The sequence below is a fragment of the Marmota marmota genome, unplaced genomic scaffold, assembly GCF_001458135.2.
Source record: "Marmota marmota marmota unplaced genomic scaffold, marMar, whole genome shotgun sequence".
NCBI classification, from domain to species: domain Eukaryota; kingdom Metazoa; phylum Chordata; class Mammalia; order Rodentia; family Sciuridae; genus Marmota; species Marmota marmota.
This window is the reverse complement of record NW_026000078.1, coordinates 951,927-972,904: the sequence shown is the minus strand read 5'-3', so window position 1 is coordinate 972,904 and position 20,978 is coordinate 951,927. Positions and strand designations below refer to the sequence as shown.

At 32.5% G+C, this 20,978-nt stretch overlaps 1 protein-coding gene across 3 annotated transcripts in view; it reads right to left on the bottom strand.

Moving 5' to 3' along the window:
• The window catches only part of Slc30a7 (solute carrier family 30 member 7), an 80,390-nt gene that overhangs the window by 41,009 nt on the left and 18,403 nt on the right, over positions 1–20,978 (bottom strand). For all 3 annotated transcript variants that reach the window (XR_007351806.1, XR_007351807.1, XM_015502614.2), the window contains exons 5-8: positions 20,677–20,803; positions 16,211–16,354; positions 6,707–6,757; positions 3,109–3,244 (exon numbers count right to left, since the gene is read on the bottom strand). Coding sequence is in view for 1 of the 3 variants with exons in the window: in XM_015502614.2 (XP_015358100.1) it covers positions 3,109–3,244; positions 6,707–6,757; positions 16,211–16,354; positions 20,677–20,803 (458 nt within the window). In the remaining 2 variants the exon portion in view is untranslated. The remainder of the gene's footprint in view (positions 1–3,108; positions 3,245–6,706; positions 6,758–16,210; positions 16,355–20,676; positions 20,804–20,978) is intronic.

The window sequence follows — 20,978 nt, the reverse complement described above, 5'->3', positions numbered from 1 at the left end:
TGATTCTGCAATCTGTGTATGGGGTGAAGGTGGGAGTTCATAACCCACTTGAATCAAAGTGTCGAATATGATATGTCAAGAAATTTGTAATGTTTTGAACAACCCACAATAAAAAATTAAAAAAAAAAAAAAAGAAAGGGACCCCGAAGCTACGTTTCAGCAAGAACTATGATATTAAGGGGCATTTTTCCAAGAAAATAGAAGTAAGGGGAATGGTAGCTTGACTCCATGACTTTAAATCTACATGTGGAATATTTATTTTCTTTTTTGGGGGTAGGGTTACCAGGGATTGAACTCAGGGGTTCTTGACCTCTAAGCCACATCCCCAGCCCTATTTTGCATTTTATTTAGAGGGAGGGTCTCACTGAGCTACTTAGCACCTTGCTTTTGCTAAGGCCAGCTTTGAACTCAAGATCCTCCTGCCTCAGCCTCCTAAGCCACTGGGATTACAGGCATACACTGCCATGCCCCGCTTACATGTGGACTATTTCTAAAATCTATGTACAGTTGACTGCTACCAATAATTCCATATTTGTATACTACCTACCTAAAATTTCTATATAAATGTCTAATGAAAGATCTTAAACCTGTGACAACTGAAAAAAGAACTTGTGATTTATAGGCCCCTTCAAAAACTAACAAAAACATTACTCTTTTTCCAATCTTCTTTCAATTAACAACACTTTCATTCACCTAATTGTGCAGGTAAAAATTCTAGGAATTATCCCTGATTCCCTTGTCCACTTAGTCTTGACCCATACATTCATATGCATGAGCCAATCTTGTTGGCTCAACCCTACTGCATTTTCTAATTTGATCCACATCTCCCCATTTTCTATATCAGTACCTTAAGCCAAGCCACCATGACCTCTAACATGGTCCATGACTGGTCCATCTGTCTGTACTTGTGCCCCTATTTCCAACACCTCAGTCAAAATGATTTTTAAAATATAAATTAAATATTGTCACTCCTTTATGAAGATGTCCCACTGCACTTGGCACAAAATCCAAACTTCTAGCCCTGCATAATTTCTCCTAGCCCATTCCAACTTTATCTTAAACCATTCTTACTCCCTATTTCAGCCATACTAGCCTCCTTTCAGTGGCAAAGCTGTTTTCACTATGGGGCTTTTATATTGGCTGGTTCTTAAACTAAAAAGTTCTTCCTCCCACCAGTTCTCTCACAACATTCAGATCTCAACCTAAAGACCCTCACTTTAGAAGTCTTCACTCAGATTAAAGTGGCAACTCAGTCACATCACATATCCTATTTTAACTCTCAGCACAATAAAAATAGTGATGTTTGAGTGGTTTACTTATTAATCTGTTTCTCTCTCTCCTATTACAGTGAAAAATCAGTAGTTGTCTTTGGATGTTGTCTTTTTCAACCTGGCTAAAAGAATCTACTTTTAAGAAATTATTTGCTGAAAATTATTTGTGCAGTTTTTTTTAAGTGTGTTATATTTCAGTTTTTAAAAAGTGTTCTCTGTTTGCTTACTTGTATTTATGGAATAAATGAATGAGAACAGAACTAAATAAGAAGTCCCTATTTGGGGTTAGAAAAAGTAATTCCCTAATGTTGAAAAAAGGCACAAATTTCTTTTTATTCAGAATCAGTGTGCCAACTTTTTGTAAGAATTAGATACCCACTTAAAACAATGAAAAAGTATTTTTTTAAAAAAGATGACTTTTATATATCTTGTTATCCTCATAAAAAAAAAAAAGATAATTTTAGCCAGCATGGAGAGTTTCAAGAGACAGAAAGGAGACTGTCATAGTTTTCCAAGCAAGATATAATAGATAGAATTAGGATAATAATAATGGAGACAAAAAAAGTGATAATACTCTTAAGAAATATTAGAAGCAACTAAGAAATATAATACATAAAAAATAAAATGACTACTGAATGCATCTATAAAGAAATACAGATATAAGACTTACCAAATTCATCAGCAGTTAGGTTTCATAGAATATGTAACACCTAAGCCAAACTTTCAAGAAAGTGTAATAAGATTTCCAAAGATGAAGAAAAGGCATTCTAAGCTTTAGAAAGACTTCGGTATAACAGAGTTGCTTCCTTTTACTAATAATACACAGAAATTTAAAATTAATCTACATTTATATATTCTTTAGAAAGAAACTTCAAAATCTCCACTTGTGAGTAATTTTAACATTATGATTTCATCACAATCTACTCTAATCAACTATGAGCTATAAAAATCATCAGACTGACCTCAAGTAGGCCTTCGCTATCATTACAAAAGAACCTGAGGGTAAAATCATTTGGAAACATAAAAATACTCTAATATAGGGGCTGGGGTTATCACTCAGTGTAGAGCACTTGCCTAGCATGTGCGAGGGCCTAGGTTCGATGCTCAGCACCACATAAAAATAAATAAATAAAATAAAGATATCGGTGTCCAACTACAACTAAAAAATAAATATTAAAAAAATACTCTAATACAGACATTATACGCAAATTTTAAAATAACTGATGACCATAAAATAAAGGAACATATTATTCTGATAAAAATTAAAGCAATAATAAAATGTCTCAGGGTAAGAGAAACTTTGGTGATAATTACTATGCAATCTAATTCAGCAAATGTTTATTGAGAAGTTATACATCTATACACACAAATGCTTTTACATGTACATTGGGACTATGGTAGGGAATAAAAAGAAAAGAGCTAAGAGATGATTCCTCAAGAATTTTATAATCTAGGTGGGAATTAAACATACATTTATGTCAATAAGCAAAAGACTTCTGCAATGACAATATGGCTAATGAGGAGGCTGAAGCATGAGAATTGCAAGATTAAGGGCAGCCTTGACAACTTAGTGAGACTCTGTCTCAAAATAAAATTTTTAAAAAAGGGTTTGGGATGGAGTTCAGTGGTAGAGTGCCTAGCACATACAAAACCCTGGGTTTAATCCTAGTGCCAAAAAAAAAAAAAAAAAGGTCAAATTCCATAAAAGAAATAAATGAGAAAAAGAAAAAAATTATAAAAGTGAGAAGAGAATTTATGCAGGAATTTTTTTAAAGAAATTCAATATTTTTCACCTACCTCTCATTTTAATACCTGTGAGTAACATAATAATACTTACCTTATAACTATAAGCATGGCTATAAGGATCGAACAGATAGGATCTGCTATCATCAAACCAAAATTCTGCATCATGATTGCAGAGGCAATTACACCAATACTCCCAAGTGTATCTGCTAGAATGTGTAAAAATACACCTAAAAATAAAGCATAATAAAAGTAAGCACCATAGCTTCCGTTCAATTTAAAACAGAAAATGTCTTTGAATTATACTCTTAAAATCATATAGACATCTAAATATCAATTTGGAAAATCAGTTATCAAGTATATTTACTAAATTGAAATAATGTTTTTAAAATCAACAGGGTTAAACTATCTGGTAAATTATACTTGCTCTTACAGGAATAATTTAAATGAAGAAGTAAACGAACTGATTTTTAAAAACTGCAAACATTAAAAAGGAAAATATGATAAACTACAAACATTCATCTCTGTATCTCTGGCTTAAAAGAATACAAAAGTTTTAATAATTTATTTAGGGAAGGAAACTGCATTAGCCTAAATGAACTGGTCAAGGAAGTTTTCTAATTATGAATCCATGTACATACAGAGCCCTCTGCTGGTGATTAAAATTATTACCATTTGGAACTAGAATTTCCTGTGGCCCCTAATTCTGCTTATGTTGATGATATATGTATTAATTATCTTAAAGTTTTTGTTACCTACATTTGTTATATACTTTGCTCAAACTCAAAGTGAAAGAAACCAGGGATTTAAATATTTTTAAATGAATATAAAATACATGTTGAACTTTTAAAAATTAAATACTACATTGATGGGACACTGATATTGATGCTCTAACTGCTCAGAACTCAGATGTTATTATTTAATAAGTGATACTTGCCTGGAAAACATTAAAAATATCAAGAAGGAAGTTTCACATATATTTTTAATTTTTTTTCTGAAAAGACTCAACTAAGATAATAACTTATTCAACATTTAAATCCTTAATGAGTAAAATTTACTATGTAATAAAATGCTATTTCTTAAACTTTAATAATGGCTTGCTAAATATAACAATACTCTTCAATACAATCAAGTACCCTATCTGACCTTATTTTTTTTATATTTTGCCTTAGAGTCACTTTGTGTGTGTGTGTTTGTGTGTGTGTGTGTGTGTGTTGGGGTGGGTGGGTACTAGGGATTGAACCCAAGGGCACTTAACCACTGAGTTACATCCCCAGTTCTTTTTATTTTTATTTTGACACAGGGTCTCACTAAGTTGCCGACTTGCGATCTTCCTGGGTCAGCTTCCCAATCACTGGGATTTATTGGCAAGCGCTGCCACGCATAGCTTAACTACACTATCTGAAAAGAAATAGATAATGTGCAAAAAGCATGTACCCAACTTAGAAATACCTATTTTTTATTATTCCCTGAACAATAAAAAGTAAACTATAATTATTTTTACGTATAGAAACAGATTTAACTTAAAACAATTTCTAATAATTTAAAAACTGATCACTAATAAGTCCAATTGAATCTCTTGTGTGCTAAGATATGATATTTCAGTTCACCTGCTACTACAGAATTTACATCTAGTACCAAATATAACTCATCCTTTAATACCTACATTTAATTTTTCATTTGTATAGAGTTTTGATTCATTATAACTATTCTTCAGAAAGCTAGTTGCTTTCTTAAGAAATTTTTCCACAGTAAGTTTTGTCAGAGAATACTTTTTAGAGAAAGATATACATCAAAGTGGGATGAAGATCCCTGATACAGTTTGGATGTGAGGTGTGCCCCAAAAGCATACATGAGACAATGCAAGAAGGTTCAGAGAAGAAATGATTAAGTTATGAGACCCTCAACTCAATAAATTAATCACCTGATGCGAATAATTGAGTGGTAGCTGAAGACAGGCAGGGTGTGGCTGGGGGAGGTGAGGCACTGGGGGCATGGCTTTGGGGTATATATTTGTATCTGGCAGGTGGAGATCTCTCTCTCTGTTTTCTGATCATCATGTGACCTGCTTCCCTTCTACCACACTCTTCTGCCAAGATGCCCTTGAGCCCCAGGAATGGAACTAGCTGTCTATGGACTAAGACCTCTGAAACTGTGAGCCCTCAAATAAACTTTTCCTCCTCTACAATTGTTCTGGTCAGGTCTTTTAGTCACAGCAGTGAAAAAGTTGACTCAAATAGTGCCTAAGCTATAAACTTTTATATTAAATCTTTACATATTTTAAGCAGTGTTTTTGGTAAAATCAGCAATGAAAACAGCTGTAGACACTGGAAGGAAAAAGAAAAGAATCACTTGTCCTTGATTTTTCCTTAGATTAGAAAGTCCCTGGCTATGTGCTAACCTGAAAACTGTTTTCATTAGCAAGTGTTATTAACTAAGCCCAGCTTACTTCATAGTAACTAAGAAGAAAAATCACTAAAGAAATACTTAAACAATATGCTTAACTTGTATAAAGTTAAAACCTTGGAAAACTTGATGGGATGTTGATAATATCCTCCCAAACTTAATAAACCAGGATTCTTATTCAAGATATAGCAAATAATTGAAAAATTCGGTTAACTCATAGTATTCATGGTAGTTTTGCAGGAAAGTTTGAACCAGCTATATCTGTCCTTCAGCTACCTACTGGTTTCCTTCAGTCACAATAAATTGATAGATAATCAGAAAATACAAACTGATTTTAATATTAGCTGTATAAAAGATAAGTAGAAGGCTAGATCCTTTTTCTCTCATGATAATTTTCAAAACTAAATTGTTATCAAAACTAACTATAGAAAATGATATAGCTGTATCAAATATACATGATTACAAGCTATTTCAGCAAAGGGTATTCCGAAATAATTCTCTATAATTTGTAAATGGATAATTAGTGAATGGAAGATACACTTATTAAGCCTTTTGAAAATGAATTCTTCAATATGGAGAAACATTCTCAGTGAAAAAATAAAAAGCAAATGTTAGATCAAGAAATAGTGGAGAAAACAGGTACAGTACTGACTAGACCAGAAGCTACTGAAAGACTCAGACTGGAATCAAAAGTAAATAAAGCTGGGAATTAGGAACCCTTAGCAATAAAGTCTAACTGGAACCTCAGAGCCAAATATTGGTTCACATCTCCAAAATGGAAACTACAATAGTTTCCAGACAAAGCTGATTTTCTTTCACTTATAAAACTTTATAATGTCTCATTTTACATGACATATAACACTTGATTAGGTACCATTAACTGAAATCTACAAATATGACAGAGGTCTTATCCTGCATTACATTTTTAGCTCTAAATTTTCCCCACAACATAAGAATATACTGATTATTATTCTTGGAAAATCTATATAATAATCCTATGAAGGCAAACAGAATACTACTATAGCATTACTATGTCTACAAGCCTGGCAATTACTTATATTTAAACTTCGTAGTTTCTGAAAATTTTTTTTTTAACAGTCAAGTGAAAAAAAAAAAAATCAGTTAATATACCTAAGTAGTATATATATTTAAAAAAATCACTTAAGAAGAAATAACATTTTAAACATAAATATTTTGTTATGTATTTTTCTTAAAGGAAAACTCTAGACAACTGAAAATTATGAAATCAATTTCATAACATTGAGAAACATAAAAATTTGTCATACCTTGTAAAATCTGTCTGCTGGGTCCTGTTGTTTCTTTTAGGGAAGGACCATCTGTAGAGAATTAAGTTAAATTATTTTAAAACATGTCTTCAATTCCTTATTCAAATTTTTGCAATTCTGAGTCCTTTTCATTCAATTGTATCATGAAGGATGTGTGACTATTTAGCCACATGAGACCTATAAAATTATTTTTTAAATTTAATAAAGTAACTGAGGAGTGATAAATCTAGTACAGGCAATTTAAAATGCATCAAGGATACAGAGTATTTTAGAAATACTGTATTAAAAAATAAAAAGCACAAGAAATTCAAAACTGTGAAAATATGCTAACATTCATAAAATATACTCTAATGCTTTTATAATTGGAAAATTCAGACGAAACTAAATGTAGTGTTTGAAGTTAAAAGAAGTCTAAGAAATGAAGTCCAGTTAGAAATGAATCCAAGATAACTTGATTATGACAAACAGTAGTTTTTCAATAGTTTCTAGATGGATATGGCAAGTTTTCTATTCAAAAGAAATTAAAAAAATTTAAATTCTTTTTTTGCCTTTATACCTAAGTGCAGTAGCACATTTCTAGAACACCAGTGACCCAAACTCATTTCTAGAACACAGTGACCCAAAGGCAGGAGGATCCCAAGTTTGAGATCAGACTGGTCAATTTAGCAAGAGCCTGACACAAAATTTAAAAGGTTGGGGATGTAGCTTGGTGTCAGAGAGTACCTAGGTTCAATACCTAGCACTGCAAAAAAAGAAAAAAAAATGCCTTTCCGATTAAAAATGAAAAAAAAAAAAATGGATTTGGCAGTATTCCCTCCTTTTCAATTTCATGGAATAATTTTAGAAGGATTGGCATTACTTCTTTAAAAGTCTAGTAGAACTCAGCTAGGAATCCATCTAGTCCTAGGCTTTTCTTTGTTGGAGAGCTTTTAACAACTGCTTCAATTTCATTATTTAATATTGGTCTAAGCTTTCTATATCCTCATGGTTCAATCTGGATAGGTCACATGTCTCTAGAAATAGTCAATATCTTTAAGATTTTCTACTTTATTGGAGTATAAATCTTCAAAATAGTTTCTAATGATCCTTTGGATTTCAGTAGTATCTATGGTGATTCTTTTTTATATCTAATTTTATTAATAGGCAAAGCAATCCTGAATAAAAAAAGATACTGAAGGCATCATAATTTCAGACCTCAAATCCTACCACAGAGCTCAAGTAACAAAAACTGCATGGTATTGGCACCAAAACAGACATAAAGGCCAATAGAATAGAATAGAAACAAACCCACATGGATATAGTCATCTGGAACTTGACAAAGGTACCAAAAACATAGACTGGAGAAAAGATAGCCTTTTTAACAAAAGGTGCTGGGAAAACTGGACATCCATAAATATGTAGAAGAATAAAACTTAATTCCTATCTCTCAGCCTGTATAAAAGTCAAATCAAAGTGAACTGAAGACCAAGGAATTGGACCTGATACTCTGCAACTGTCAGAAGAAAATGTAGGCTCGACACTCCAACGTATTGGTACCGACATCAACTTCTTTAATGAGATTCTTAAAGAGCAAGAAATAAAACTAAGATTCAAAAAGTGGGAAGGCATCAAATTAAAAAGTTTCTACATAGTAAAGGAAACAAGAGTGTGAAGAGAGAACCTACAGAATAGCAGAAGATCTTTGGTACCTATTTCTCAGACAGTGGATTAATATCTAGAATATGTAAAGAACTCAAAAAACTTAACACCAAAAAAAAAAAAAAATAACCCAATCAACAATTGGACAAAAGAACTGAACACTTCTCAAAAGAAGAACTACAAATAGCTATTGAAGATACGAAAAAAGTTCAACATCTCTAGCAATCAGGGAATACAAATAAAAACTATATTGAGATTTCATCTTACTCCAGTAAGAATGGCAATCATCAAGAAAACAAATTATGATCAATGTCGGTGAGGCTTTGGGGGAAAAGGTACAGTCATACATTCTTGATGGGACTGCAAATTAGAACAACTACTCAGGAAAGCAGTTTGAAGATTCCTCAAAAAAGTAGGAATGGAACCACCAAATGATCCAACTATCCCACTCCTTGGTATATATCCAAAAGAACTAAAATTAGAATACTACAGGGATGTAGTCATATCATGTTTATAGCAGCACAATTCACAATAGCTAAGCTATGAAATCAGTATAGACGGATACCTGTCAACAGATGAACAGAAAAGGAAAATACAGTGTGTGTGTGTGTGTGTGTGTAGATACACAATAGAGTTTTACTCAACAAAAAAGAAAAATGAAATTATGGCATCTGCCAATAAATGGATGGAACGGAGACAAAAAAAATAAACCAGACCCAGAAAATCAAGTCAAGGGTCAAATATTTTCTCTAATATGTGGAAGTCAGACCAAAATAAGAAAAAAACAAAAAAAATGTGGGGGTGGGGGGTTTCCATGAAAACAGAATCGAGATCAAAGGTATAAGGAGGAGGAATGGGAAAAGAAAAAAAAAAAAAAAAAGGAATGAACCCGACCAAACTCTCTTAGGTACACATATGACAAATCACAGTGAATCTCACCTTTATGTATATCCACAAGGCACTAATTTTAAAAAAAATTAATAAGTAGAATAAAGGGAACAGGAGGAAGGAATGAGAGGGGAGAGAAGGATGGAAATGGGAAATACTGGGGACTGAATTAGAACAAATTATATTCCATGCTGGTATAACTGTAATATTTTGTATAACTAAAATGAACTTATAAAAAGTTCAAAAAAAGATGAACAAATATGATAAATTCCTATGACTAAATACATTTAATATTACTAATCAGCTATACACTGAAGCAAAAAAAAAAAAATAAGCAAAAGATAAGCAAAATTTGTTTAAAGGGATTATAAAGACTGATAAGCTTTCTGAGCTGACAGTGCTTGCCTATAGTCACTGGATGCTGGCCAAGAGCACAAAAGGGACAACATATCCTTATCACTGCAGCATTAATAAAGCATTGCAACAATGTAACAAAGGAATATAAAAGCAAAAGAGTACAGTACTGCTGTGAAAAGATGTAGCTACCAGGAAAGGGCCACAGATAGTCATAAGTACACTATTTTAAAAAGCCAGCACTCCAACAAGGCACCAGATTTGTCTACAGGTAGTAGATCTACAAAGATAGTTTGACATCAGTACTTTTAAAGGTATGGTCTACTGTACTATTATAGGAGTGATATAAGATAACACAACTCCCACCTATGTTAAATCTAAAATCCTCTTAAATAATTTATTATTTGTGGCAGACACTGGCTAGTTGCTTGCCAAACTCATTTCCTGTTCCTCTTGGATATGCAACTAAACTGTGTTTCCTAGGCTCCCTCGAGTAAGGGGTGTTCTTTGGTTAAGTTGTAGACAAAGAAATATGTGGTGAAAATCACTTACAGGGTCATAAGAATGTCCAACATGATCTATATATTCTCCTTCCAGCTTGATGCAGAGAATCTAGCAGACTGTGCTAACATCTAGGAATCCCATAGATTGAAGGAGCCTAGATCCCCAAATTGCCATAGGAATAGAGTTCCCACACTGTATCCTACTGACTTACAAGCAATTAATAAATTTTTAGTGTTTTCATTACTGACATTTGAGCAATGTTTAAAAAAAAATACAACTAGTTGTACTCATAGCACAGCATTCCAATAAATATGAGATTATACCTTTTATGGGCAAAATGAGATTATGGCCCTATTACTTTAGTATCCCCTGTCTGGCTTACACAATACTTAAGGGAGAATATAAGTTAAGAGCACAATTTTTGAAGTCAGATTCTGTGAGTTCAAATCTTTGCTTCTTAATTTACTAATTACTATGTTTTCTTTGTGTCATAGTTCATGAAGACAATGGCTATATCTACCTCACTAGACTATGAGAAAATTTTTAAAGTTAAGGCATGCAAAGTACTTAGACTATTCCTAGCACATATTGAGCAGTCAAAACAACTAGGAATTATCAGTGTTGCTTATTAAGATGATGATTACTGGAATATACCATCAGGCTACCATGAATATCTAACCCTCAAGAAATATAACTGAATTTTTTTAAACATTTACTCTGTCTACCAAAATAAGTATGTATTTATTAAAACTTAAACACAAAATGTGTCTTCTAGTGAAATTTTAAAAATGCTTTTGTAGCCAGGTATGGTGGCACACACCTGTAATCCCAGTAGCATAGGAGGCTGAGGCAGGAGGATTTCGAGTTAAAAACCAGCCTCAATAATACAGAGGCACTAAGTGAGACCCTGTCTCTAAATAAAATACAAAATAGAACTGGGAACATGGCTCGGAGGTTGAGTGCACAAGTTCAATCCCCAGTATCTCCCTCAAAAAAAAAAAAAACCCCAAAAAAACAAAAAAAAAAACCCATGCATTTTAATATACTTCCCCACCAAGTAATTGTAACATTTAAATTCAAGGTTGAATTCTTTTTTTTTTCCTTTCTTTTTCTTGAATTATGGATTAAGCATCCCTAATCTGGAATCCAAATGCTCCAAAATTGGTTTTTAGATTAGGGATGCTCAACTGGTAAAGCCTATGTAAATACATTATATATATATATATATATATATATATATTTTTTTTTTTTTTTAAATCTGGAATGCTTCTGGTACCAAGCATTTTGGATAAGGAATATTCAACCTGTTGTTACTTGTTTTGTGTGGGGAATGGGAGAAGAGTAAAATCCAAACAAATTTACTCAACAATTTAATAAGACTGACAAATATAAATGGCATGTTTTTAATACAATAAATATTTAATGAGTTGTTCTTGGCACTGTGCTAGAATAAAGAAGTCAATAAGGCAGTCCTTGAGCTCAAGGAACTCACAGTCCACTGGAGAGGAAGGACAATAGAAACTAGTTTCATTAACAGATTATTTCTTTCGCCTTTTAATTTCAATTTTGTCTCTGTTAAATTTCATAAACAATTAGCAGAAACTCTCTTTAGGTTAATTCTAGAATCCTATTTTGCATATTTTGCAATCATTAATTCCATGAAGTAAAAGAATTATTCAGTTTTAGATTAAAAAAAAAAAAAACAAGTAAAACATTCCAGTTAATTAATAAGAAATAACACACATGAGGGATTCAGTTTCTAGATTCACAAAATTCAAAAGCTTTCCTAAGCTAAAATAGTTTTCAATTTTTGGTCTTCTCTCTCCCTTCTCTCCACCTCCCTCATCTCCCTTTTTGTTGCAATATAATTTCTCACTAAACAGATCTGAACTGTTCAAATTCAAATGCCCAACACAGTGAGCATTTTTCCACCAGGGGAAGTTTTACCAAGCCTGATTTGGTATTATGAAACCTAATCCCTTGCCCTCACATACCATGCATAAAATCTGTATTGTCAGTCACTCATTATTCTCACTAAGGCAGCTTTTGCCAGTACTCTTAAGCATGTTAAAAGGAAAGGATTCCATTAATCTCTTCATCAAGGTACATTCTAGCAGTTTTCCAGGGCTGCAAACATAATTTTGGGATCTATTAAAGTTTCTATTTATCACTTCAGTCTCTTTTCCCAGATGTATGCTCTCCTTCCAGCCCTTCTATCATCTCATGGCATGGTCAGTCCACAGATAGTGCACATTGAAAATACAAGCCCTTATCACCTAATAAAAAGAAAACAGGATAAATGAGAAAAACAAAAAAAAAGCTTTTCTAAAACTGATCTACCCAAGAGTGTCCCAATATCATGCCCGTTCTTTTTTGCCACCTACCCTCTCCTCCTTGACCAAAAAAGAAATACCTTTCATCTATAAATAATAATGCTACAGTGCATTGTCCAGGATGTAAACAAAAATTCTAGGCAACAAGTAAGGGGTCACTTGAAAATATTGGTGTAAATGTTAGAAAAGTAATGACTTTAATGACTGGCCACCAAATCATTTTGTAAGCAATGTGGTTTCTAAATCTTTGATCTTAATAAAATATAGGGATTAGTTACTAGAACTTCCAATTAATAGAGCAACAAAAATCATTTTCTGATGATAGATTACTATAATTTTTGGAACATAATTCTGAAGATAGTCAAAGAATTGACTAAAACTGCTATAACAGAATTCTTCCTATTTAGGGTAACTAGTACTTATAAAGATGAAAAATAGGAACCAAACTGATATAAAAACTTTTTTAGGAGCTGGGGTTGTGGCTCAATGGTAGAGTGCTTACCTAGCATATGTGAGGCACTGGGTTCAATTCTCAGCACAGCATATAAATAAATTAACAAAATAAAGGTCCATCAACGTCTTAAAAAATAATAAATTTTAAAAAATCTTGCTTTATGCCAATAAGCATAATTTATCTATAAAATAATTTTAATGAGAGCTCCAATCACCTGATTGAGATAGGTATTTCAAATAAAATGTTGCCTTTTATGTTACTAATTATATATCAAATTTGAGATAGAACTATTCTGATTGACTTTGTACTCAAGACTATAATAATTCCATTTAAAAGCAATGTCTGAATGCTAAGTATTATAGAAAAAATTTTTTGTACATATTTTATTGCCAAAAATGATGACAGATAATCAAATAAAGACTTAATACAAACAAATTCCATTATTATAAAATACAGGAAAGGAAGTGAAATGAAGGACAAATTTAAAGAAATCAGGATTATGTAAAAATGTATGTGTGATTATATTTTACAATGGGTGACAGTATGTTCTTAAGTCAGTAAGGTATTTGGAGTCCATTAATATACTCAATACACTGATGTAAGAGTTTCAACTTCAAACATTACATATATAATAGCATATGTATAATATATATTAAATATTATATTCTTTGCCAACTCATCAAAATTTTTCTAGAAATCATTATAAATGTGTGTGATATGCAGATTTTAAAAACTATTAAGCTATGACACATATAAGCAAAAGAGATGGAAAAGCAAGGTGTTGAAGCACAAATTTTAGAAATTTACAGAGGCAACAAAAGGAAAAAATAGACTAGGGGAATCACACATCAAACTAAAAAGGTTCTGCACAGCAAGGAAACAAATAACAAAAATAAAAGAATATATTTGAAAACTATATATCTGATAATAAATACCCAAAATATACATAAAACTCAAACAACTTAAGAGAAAATAAAGATTACCTGACTAAAAAAGTGGCCAAAGGAACTGAATAGAAATTTCTCCAAATGAATGTACAACTGGCCAACAGGTATACTAAAATGTATTCAACATCAGTAGTAGGGAAATTCAAATCAAAACAATATATATCATTTCATACCTCTTGGGATGGCTATTATCACAAAAACAAAAGATAATAAGTATTGGCAAAGATATGGAGAAGAGGAACACTTGTATGCTGTTGGCGGGAATGTAAATTGGTAAAGATGCTATGGAAGAGAATATAGAGGTTCAAAAAATTACAAACACAACTACCATGTCATCAGCAATTCCACTTCTGGGTATATGTCCAAAGGAATTAAAAACAGGATCTTAAAGAGATATCTGTACCTCCAAAGCACTATTCACCATAACCAAGACATAGAAGCAACCTAAATGTGCACCAACCAATGAATGGTGTTTGATTCAGATATTAGGTGTCCCCCAAAAGCTCATGTGTGAGAATATGCAAGAAGGTTTAGAGGAGAAATCATTGGGTTATGAAAGCCTTAACACAACCAGTGAATTAATCCCCTGACAGGATTAACTAAGTGAATGTGGGTAGGGTGTGGCTAGAGGGGGTGGGTCACTGGGGATGTGCCTTGGGGGTATATATTTTTGTATCTGGTGAATGGAATCTCTCTCATGTGAGCTACTTTCCTCTACCACATTCTTCCACCATGATGTTCTGCCTCTCTTTTGCCCCCAAAGAATGAAGATGGCTGTCTATGGATTGAGACCTCTGAAACTGTGAGCCCCCAAATAAATTTTTCCTCCTCTAAAATTTTCTTGTCAGGTCTTTCAGTCACAGCAGCAAAAAAAAACAATACTACTAAAACAAATGGATAAAGAAAAACTGGTATATACACAATAGGATATCAAAAAAAAAAAAAGGAAAAAAGAAATCCTGCCATCTGGGACAACATGGATGAACCTGGAGTATGATATGTTAAATGAATACACCAGATACAGAATGACCTGCACTATAAGATACCACTAACACGAGGAATCTAAAATAGTCAAACTCATAGAAACAGTAGTATTATGGTTACTAGGGGCTGGAGGGAGGTGGAGATGGAGAATAGTCCAAGGGTATGAAGTTTCAGTTAGAACCTTTACAAACTTTCTAGGTAAGTTCTGGAGAGCTGTATAGCATAATATAGCATTTAAAGTTAATACTGTATTGTATACTTCAAATTTTGCCAACAAGATAGTTTCGTTGTTGTTGTTTTGTTTGTTTTTGGTAGTGGGGATTGAACCCAGGGGTACTTAACCACTGAGCCACATCCACAGCCCTTTTTACTTTTTATCTTGAGACACAGTCTTACTAAGTTAAGTCTAAACTTAGGGCCTTTCTAAATTTCGGAGGTTGGCTTTGAAATTGCAATCCTCCTGCCTCAGCCTCAAGTCAATAGGATTACAGGCAGGCGCCACCATGCCCAGCTAAGATGGTAGATTTTATGTTGTGTTCTTATCACAATAAATTTTTAAAAAATGATTAAAAGAATAAAGGGTGCAGAAAGAAACTTTGGTTGTGATGGATATGTTTATGGTTTAAACCATGGTGATGGTTTCACAGGTATATACTTATCTCCAAACTCATCAAGTTATATATACTACATATGAATACCTTTTTGTATGTCAATCATATCTCAAGAAAGTATTCAAAATATTTAAAGACTGCAAAATTCGATGCTCATTCTCCAAGGTACCTCTCAAACTTTCAAATCTAAACTTTTGACTCTATCTGCAGGCAAATACTATTTGAACATATAATCTATTTAAAGATTAATTGAATTGTGTCAACAGCTTTTATTGATTGATATTCTAAAATTCATAAACTTTAAAAAATATAATTTAACTAACTACATATTAAGTCGAGAAGTACCCTGAAACTTATTATCTAAATGATATAAAAAGCAGTATACAGAGCACTAAAGAAAGATGGAGGTAAATATCAGGCAATAAACGGCAATAAAATAAAATAAAAATGTGAAAAATTGAAAATATTTATAGTATTTTATAGGACTATATAGCACAAAAAGCCTCATGATACTTTTAAAAAAATCAAAGATTTTCATTTGCTAAATTGCAATTGTTTCTCATTCATTGATACTTAATTAAAATCAAGGCATCTTAAAACATACTCACTGAAAAAAAAAAAAAACTATACTCACTGCCTTACACCAAATTACTTTAATGTATATTAGAAATGAACTTATTTTGGAACCATTTAGACTGATTTATCAAAAAAGAAGTTGACTATATATAAATCTATATAAATCTTGATTACTTAGAAGGCTATCTACTTAAAAATGTTTCTGCTGTACTCACCATGAGAATGAAAGTGTCCATGTCCATGAGCATGATCATGGCTATGTGCAGCACCATGCTTCACTTCATGACTATGGCAATGTTCTCCATGGCCATGTACTGGATCTAGAGCACCATTAAAGAGGGAATGACTATGTCCGTGCCCTAGAAAACAAAAAGTATTAGAACAGAAGGTATATAAAAATATATTATTATGATAATATGGTACTAGTGAAAAGAATCTAAATTCTAATTCAATGCACTAAACATATATTTGTGAAAGTGTTAAGATTCATTAAAACAATCCCAACTGAGTTCCTGCTAAGATGCGAGCAAAAAAAGTAGTAACTGGAAATATCACAGAAATATTTGTAGATAATGTTGTTTATTCAATTCAAGAAATATGTATTTGAAACATACTATGTGATAGGCATTGGGGAAAATGCACTAAAAAGCACAGACAAAAGATCATTATGCACACTAATAAAGATTAAAGAAGATGCAAGCATATTAACTGAAGAAAAAGCTGGGAACTGATGTCTTTGGAAAGAGGATCAGTAAAGTTAAAACAGGTATGAGAAGTCTGACACAAAAGAATGCAGAATTCTCTCTCTACGGCATAACTAAAAATCATCAAGAAACATACTAGCTATTCAAAAGGACAGAAAAAAATATTCACTAATTATCACTTATGTTTGCAAAAATTCTAAATAGCAGAAAACCAAATCCAGCACTGTGTTATATGAAAAGATGATGACCATGAGAGATCATGTTCTAGAATGGTGAAGAAGGACCTTGGTAAACTGCCTATTCTCTAAAACAACAAAAATGTAGGGAAAACAACTACAAAATAACCATTTCAGAACTCTGGTAATTAATCAAAACCATAGCATAAACTGAAAACCACGATCTAAGAGAAACATCTAAACCTTGTTGAGACAACATTTGATGTAACTTGGAATGGTTCACATTCCATCACTCTCGCTAACCCATGAATAAAGTAGCCAAAAGCCAGTAGGATTATAGGTAATGAAGAGATCAGATGTCTTCTGTTGCTTTGTTAAAGCACCAAAGCACAGTTAAAATTTTTTCTAAACTTGCAATTCACTGGAACAATATCTACTTTCAATGATATGGATCTTAGACTCTAATAAGAGACTTCAGCTCAGCTGGAGGATGAGGGTTGGGGGACAGGGCATTATCAAAACAATGGCAAATTCCTAGCAGTATCTCAGCTGCTGAACATTATGATGTTAGCTGAGGCAAACAAGGGCCTGAGAATTATGAGGAAATCTCAGAGAAACAGACAACCATAAGGAATTTTGAAAAGCACCAACACATTCCTAGGGAATCTAAAAGTCTGCATGCATGCTCTGTACATCTCCAAGGAAGACATGAGAAAAGAGAAATCACCTCTGATCTTTCACTGACCTTGGGAAACCCTGTGCAAGGAAAAAGTATAAAATAAGGCTGCCTTTTAAACTGTCTGAAATACAAAGGTGTGTTTTCTCACAAAGATGCATTTGGCAAAAATGGAAAATTTACAAGCAAGCAATTTATGGAAAACTCACTAATTGTTGGCTGACTACTAAATTATACTGGCTCAGGTTACCTAGAAAACCATGTTAAAAATAAAAACAAGATCTAAAAATTTCAAGAATACTAGCACAGAACTCAATGACCACATACTGCAGGAAACATACTATTGAATTAGTCAAGAAAAGACTCCCAAGAAGAAATAGAGCAACAACAAAAACAACAAATTTTGGAAGGCTAATGTTGCCCTCTGTCGATAGCAGAGTTGTTACAATATATTATCAAAAATGTCCAGTTTTCATCAAAAACTATGAGGCATGCAAAGATACAGGAAATTATGCCATACACAAATAAAAAAGCAGTAACTAGTATATTCTAAAGAGATCCAAATTTTGAACTTAGTAGTCAGACTTTAAATCAGCTATTATAAGCCTGTTCAGAGAACTAAAAGAAACCTGAAGAATGTATCATGATGAGTCACTGAAGAGAGATTATCAATAAAGATACAGAAATTACAAAAAGAGAGAGAGAGAGAGAGAGAGAGAGAGAAATTCTGAAGTTAAAAGCATAATAACCAAAGTACAACATTCACCAGAGGGACTCAACAAGAGCGTTTAGCTGCAATAATAGGAAACTTGAAGGTGAGTCAATAGAGATTCTCCACTTTGAGAAATCAGCAGAAAAAATGAAGAAAAATGAACAGAGCCTCAGAGAAGGGACTAGAAATAGAACCTCTGTGTGAACCAGCGATCCCATTACTTTTTATTTATCCAAAAGAACTGAAATCAGCAAACTGTAGCAATCCAAGCTTCTCAATATTTATAGCAGCATAATTCACAATAGCCAAACTATGGAATCAATTCAAATGGCCATCAATAGATGAATGGATTATGAGATTGTGGTATAATACAAAATGGAGTTTTACTCAGACATAAAGAAGAATGAAATTATGGCATTTATTGGTAAATGGATGGAAATGAAGACCATCATGCTAAGTGAAATAAGCCAGACTCAGAAAATCAAGGACAGGATATTTTCTCTCATATATGGACTCTAGAGCAAAATAAAGGAAAGGAGGAGGGAAGACTGAAGATCATAAAGATATAGGGAAGATCAGTAGAATAGAAGAAGGAGACTGAGAAAGAGAGGAGAGATGGGAAAGCAGAGAAATTCAGAATGAATTTTTTAAAAATCATGATATGTGTATATATACATATACCACAGAGAATTTCACGGTTATGTATAAGTAGGAAAAAAACAATCAAAAATAAATAAATAGATGAGTGAAATGAAGGTCAACAGAACAGAGGAAGCAGAATGAGAGGAGGATAGGAAAAAGGGGGAAACATGAACTGAAATCAAATTCCATGCATGTTATGAATCTTTTGAGATGAACCCAACTACAACGTATAACTACAATGTTCTAATTTAAAGAAAAGAAAATTAAGGACCAATTAATAAATGCTGATTAGGAAAACTACTTATTCATACTAAGGGGAAAAAAGAAAAAGTTAAGTCCTAACTCACACGTTGTAAAAAAAAAAAATAAATTACATATAAAGGAGTAAAATGAGTAGAAAACCCCATCAAACCAAAATGAAAAGCATTAAAATATAAAGGATTATGTTTATGTCCCTAGAATAGAAATATTCCTTAAGCACAGCAGAAAACAGACAAGAAAAATGCAAGACAAAAACTAGATTATATCCAAATAAAGTCCTGTTAAAGTTTAAAGACAAGCCATAGACTAGAAGAAGATATTTGTACACAAAAAACAAAGGATTAGAGTGATAAAAATATTTATAAATGAAAAGAAAAAAACAGAAAAATAGGCAAAAATATATGAATAGGTAATTCTAAAAGAAAAGTCTGAATGACCTAAAATTACACTGGAAAGAAGTATAACTTCACTACTAATCAGAAAAACACTAAGCAAAATCAGAAACTATTTAGTAAAATACTAACAAAACTGTATAAAAACCCCCAATATTAAGTGTTAATGTGGGTGGGAGAAATTAGTACTTGCTTTTATTCCTTAAAGTATATGTGACTAACAGTCATTTTGAAAGGGAATTTGCAAATGTCTGAAACTATGAATGTATAGATCCTAAGTTCCCGCAATTCTTATATCTAGCACAGTGAATTCAAAGAACTTTCTGTAATGATGGAAATGTTCTACATCTGCACTGTCCAATATGGTAGCTTCATGTGGCAATAGAGTATTTGAGATGTTATGAATGTTACTGAGGAACTAAATTTTTAATTTTAATTAACTAAAATTCAAATTTAAAGAGCTACATGTGAAGTACAATACAGGGCAATACTACTTTAGAAACACTTGTATATATTCACAAGGATAGCCTGATATGCATAGATTGGAGAAAAAAATTGAAACAACTTGAGGTCATACACAGAATATCTGGTTAAATAAACCATAGTGACCCACACCATGGAGTTTTATATGGCTGTTAATTGAAGGATTTTAACGGAAGTATTGCAAAAACATGATATAGTAAATCAATGTCTCTCTCTCTCTCTCTCTCTCTCTCTCTCTCTCTAATGGAAGGATTGCAAAAACATGATACAGTAAATCAATGTGTGTGTATGTCTCTCTCTCTCTGCTGTGCGTGTGCGCACGAGCCAACACACACTAGATTTGTTGTTTTCTGGTATCTGTTTTATATGAATGACATTACACAAAAGAACTAAAGAAGTCTAAAGGGATCCACACAAAACATAACATTCATAGCTCTAAGAAAGCACTTGGAGGGGCATGGAGAAGAAGGAAGGATATTTCAGGAAGACATTAATAAAAATCTTTGGACATATTACTTTTGTTATTAAAAACCAATATATGTAGTTTAATTTTTTAAATTATCAATTTTCTCAAGTAAATAATTATGATAGAAATTGGGAGAAAATGAAGAAACAAAGGGTTCTAACCATCATACCAGAGCCATGAGAATGTCCATGACCTCCATGCTTGAAAACAAATATTCCTATTAGGTTTACCACAAACCCAAGAATTGAAACAAGTAGCAGTCTCTCATGGTGTACATCTGGAGGAGCTAATGCTCTCTAGAAAACACACAAACAAACAAACAGCATTGATATAATTTCTCACCCATCAACTGGTAAAAATATAAAGTAATATTAACATTTTTTAGTCATTTTCATAATTAAAAGCATTTAAAAAACATATTTCAGAAAAAGCAACCATTGCTATTTTTAAATAAATATTAAGTGCAAATAT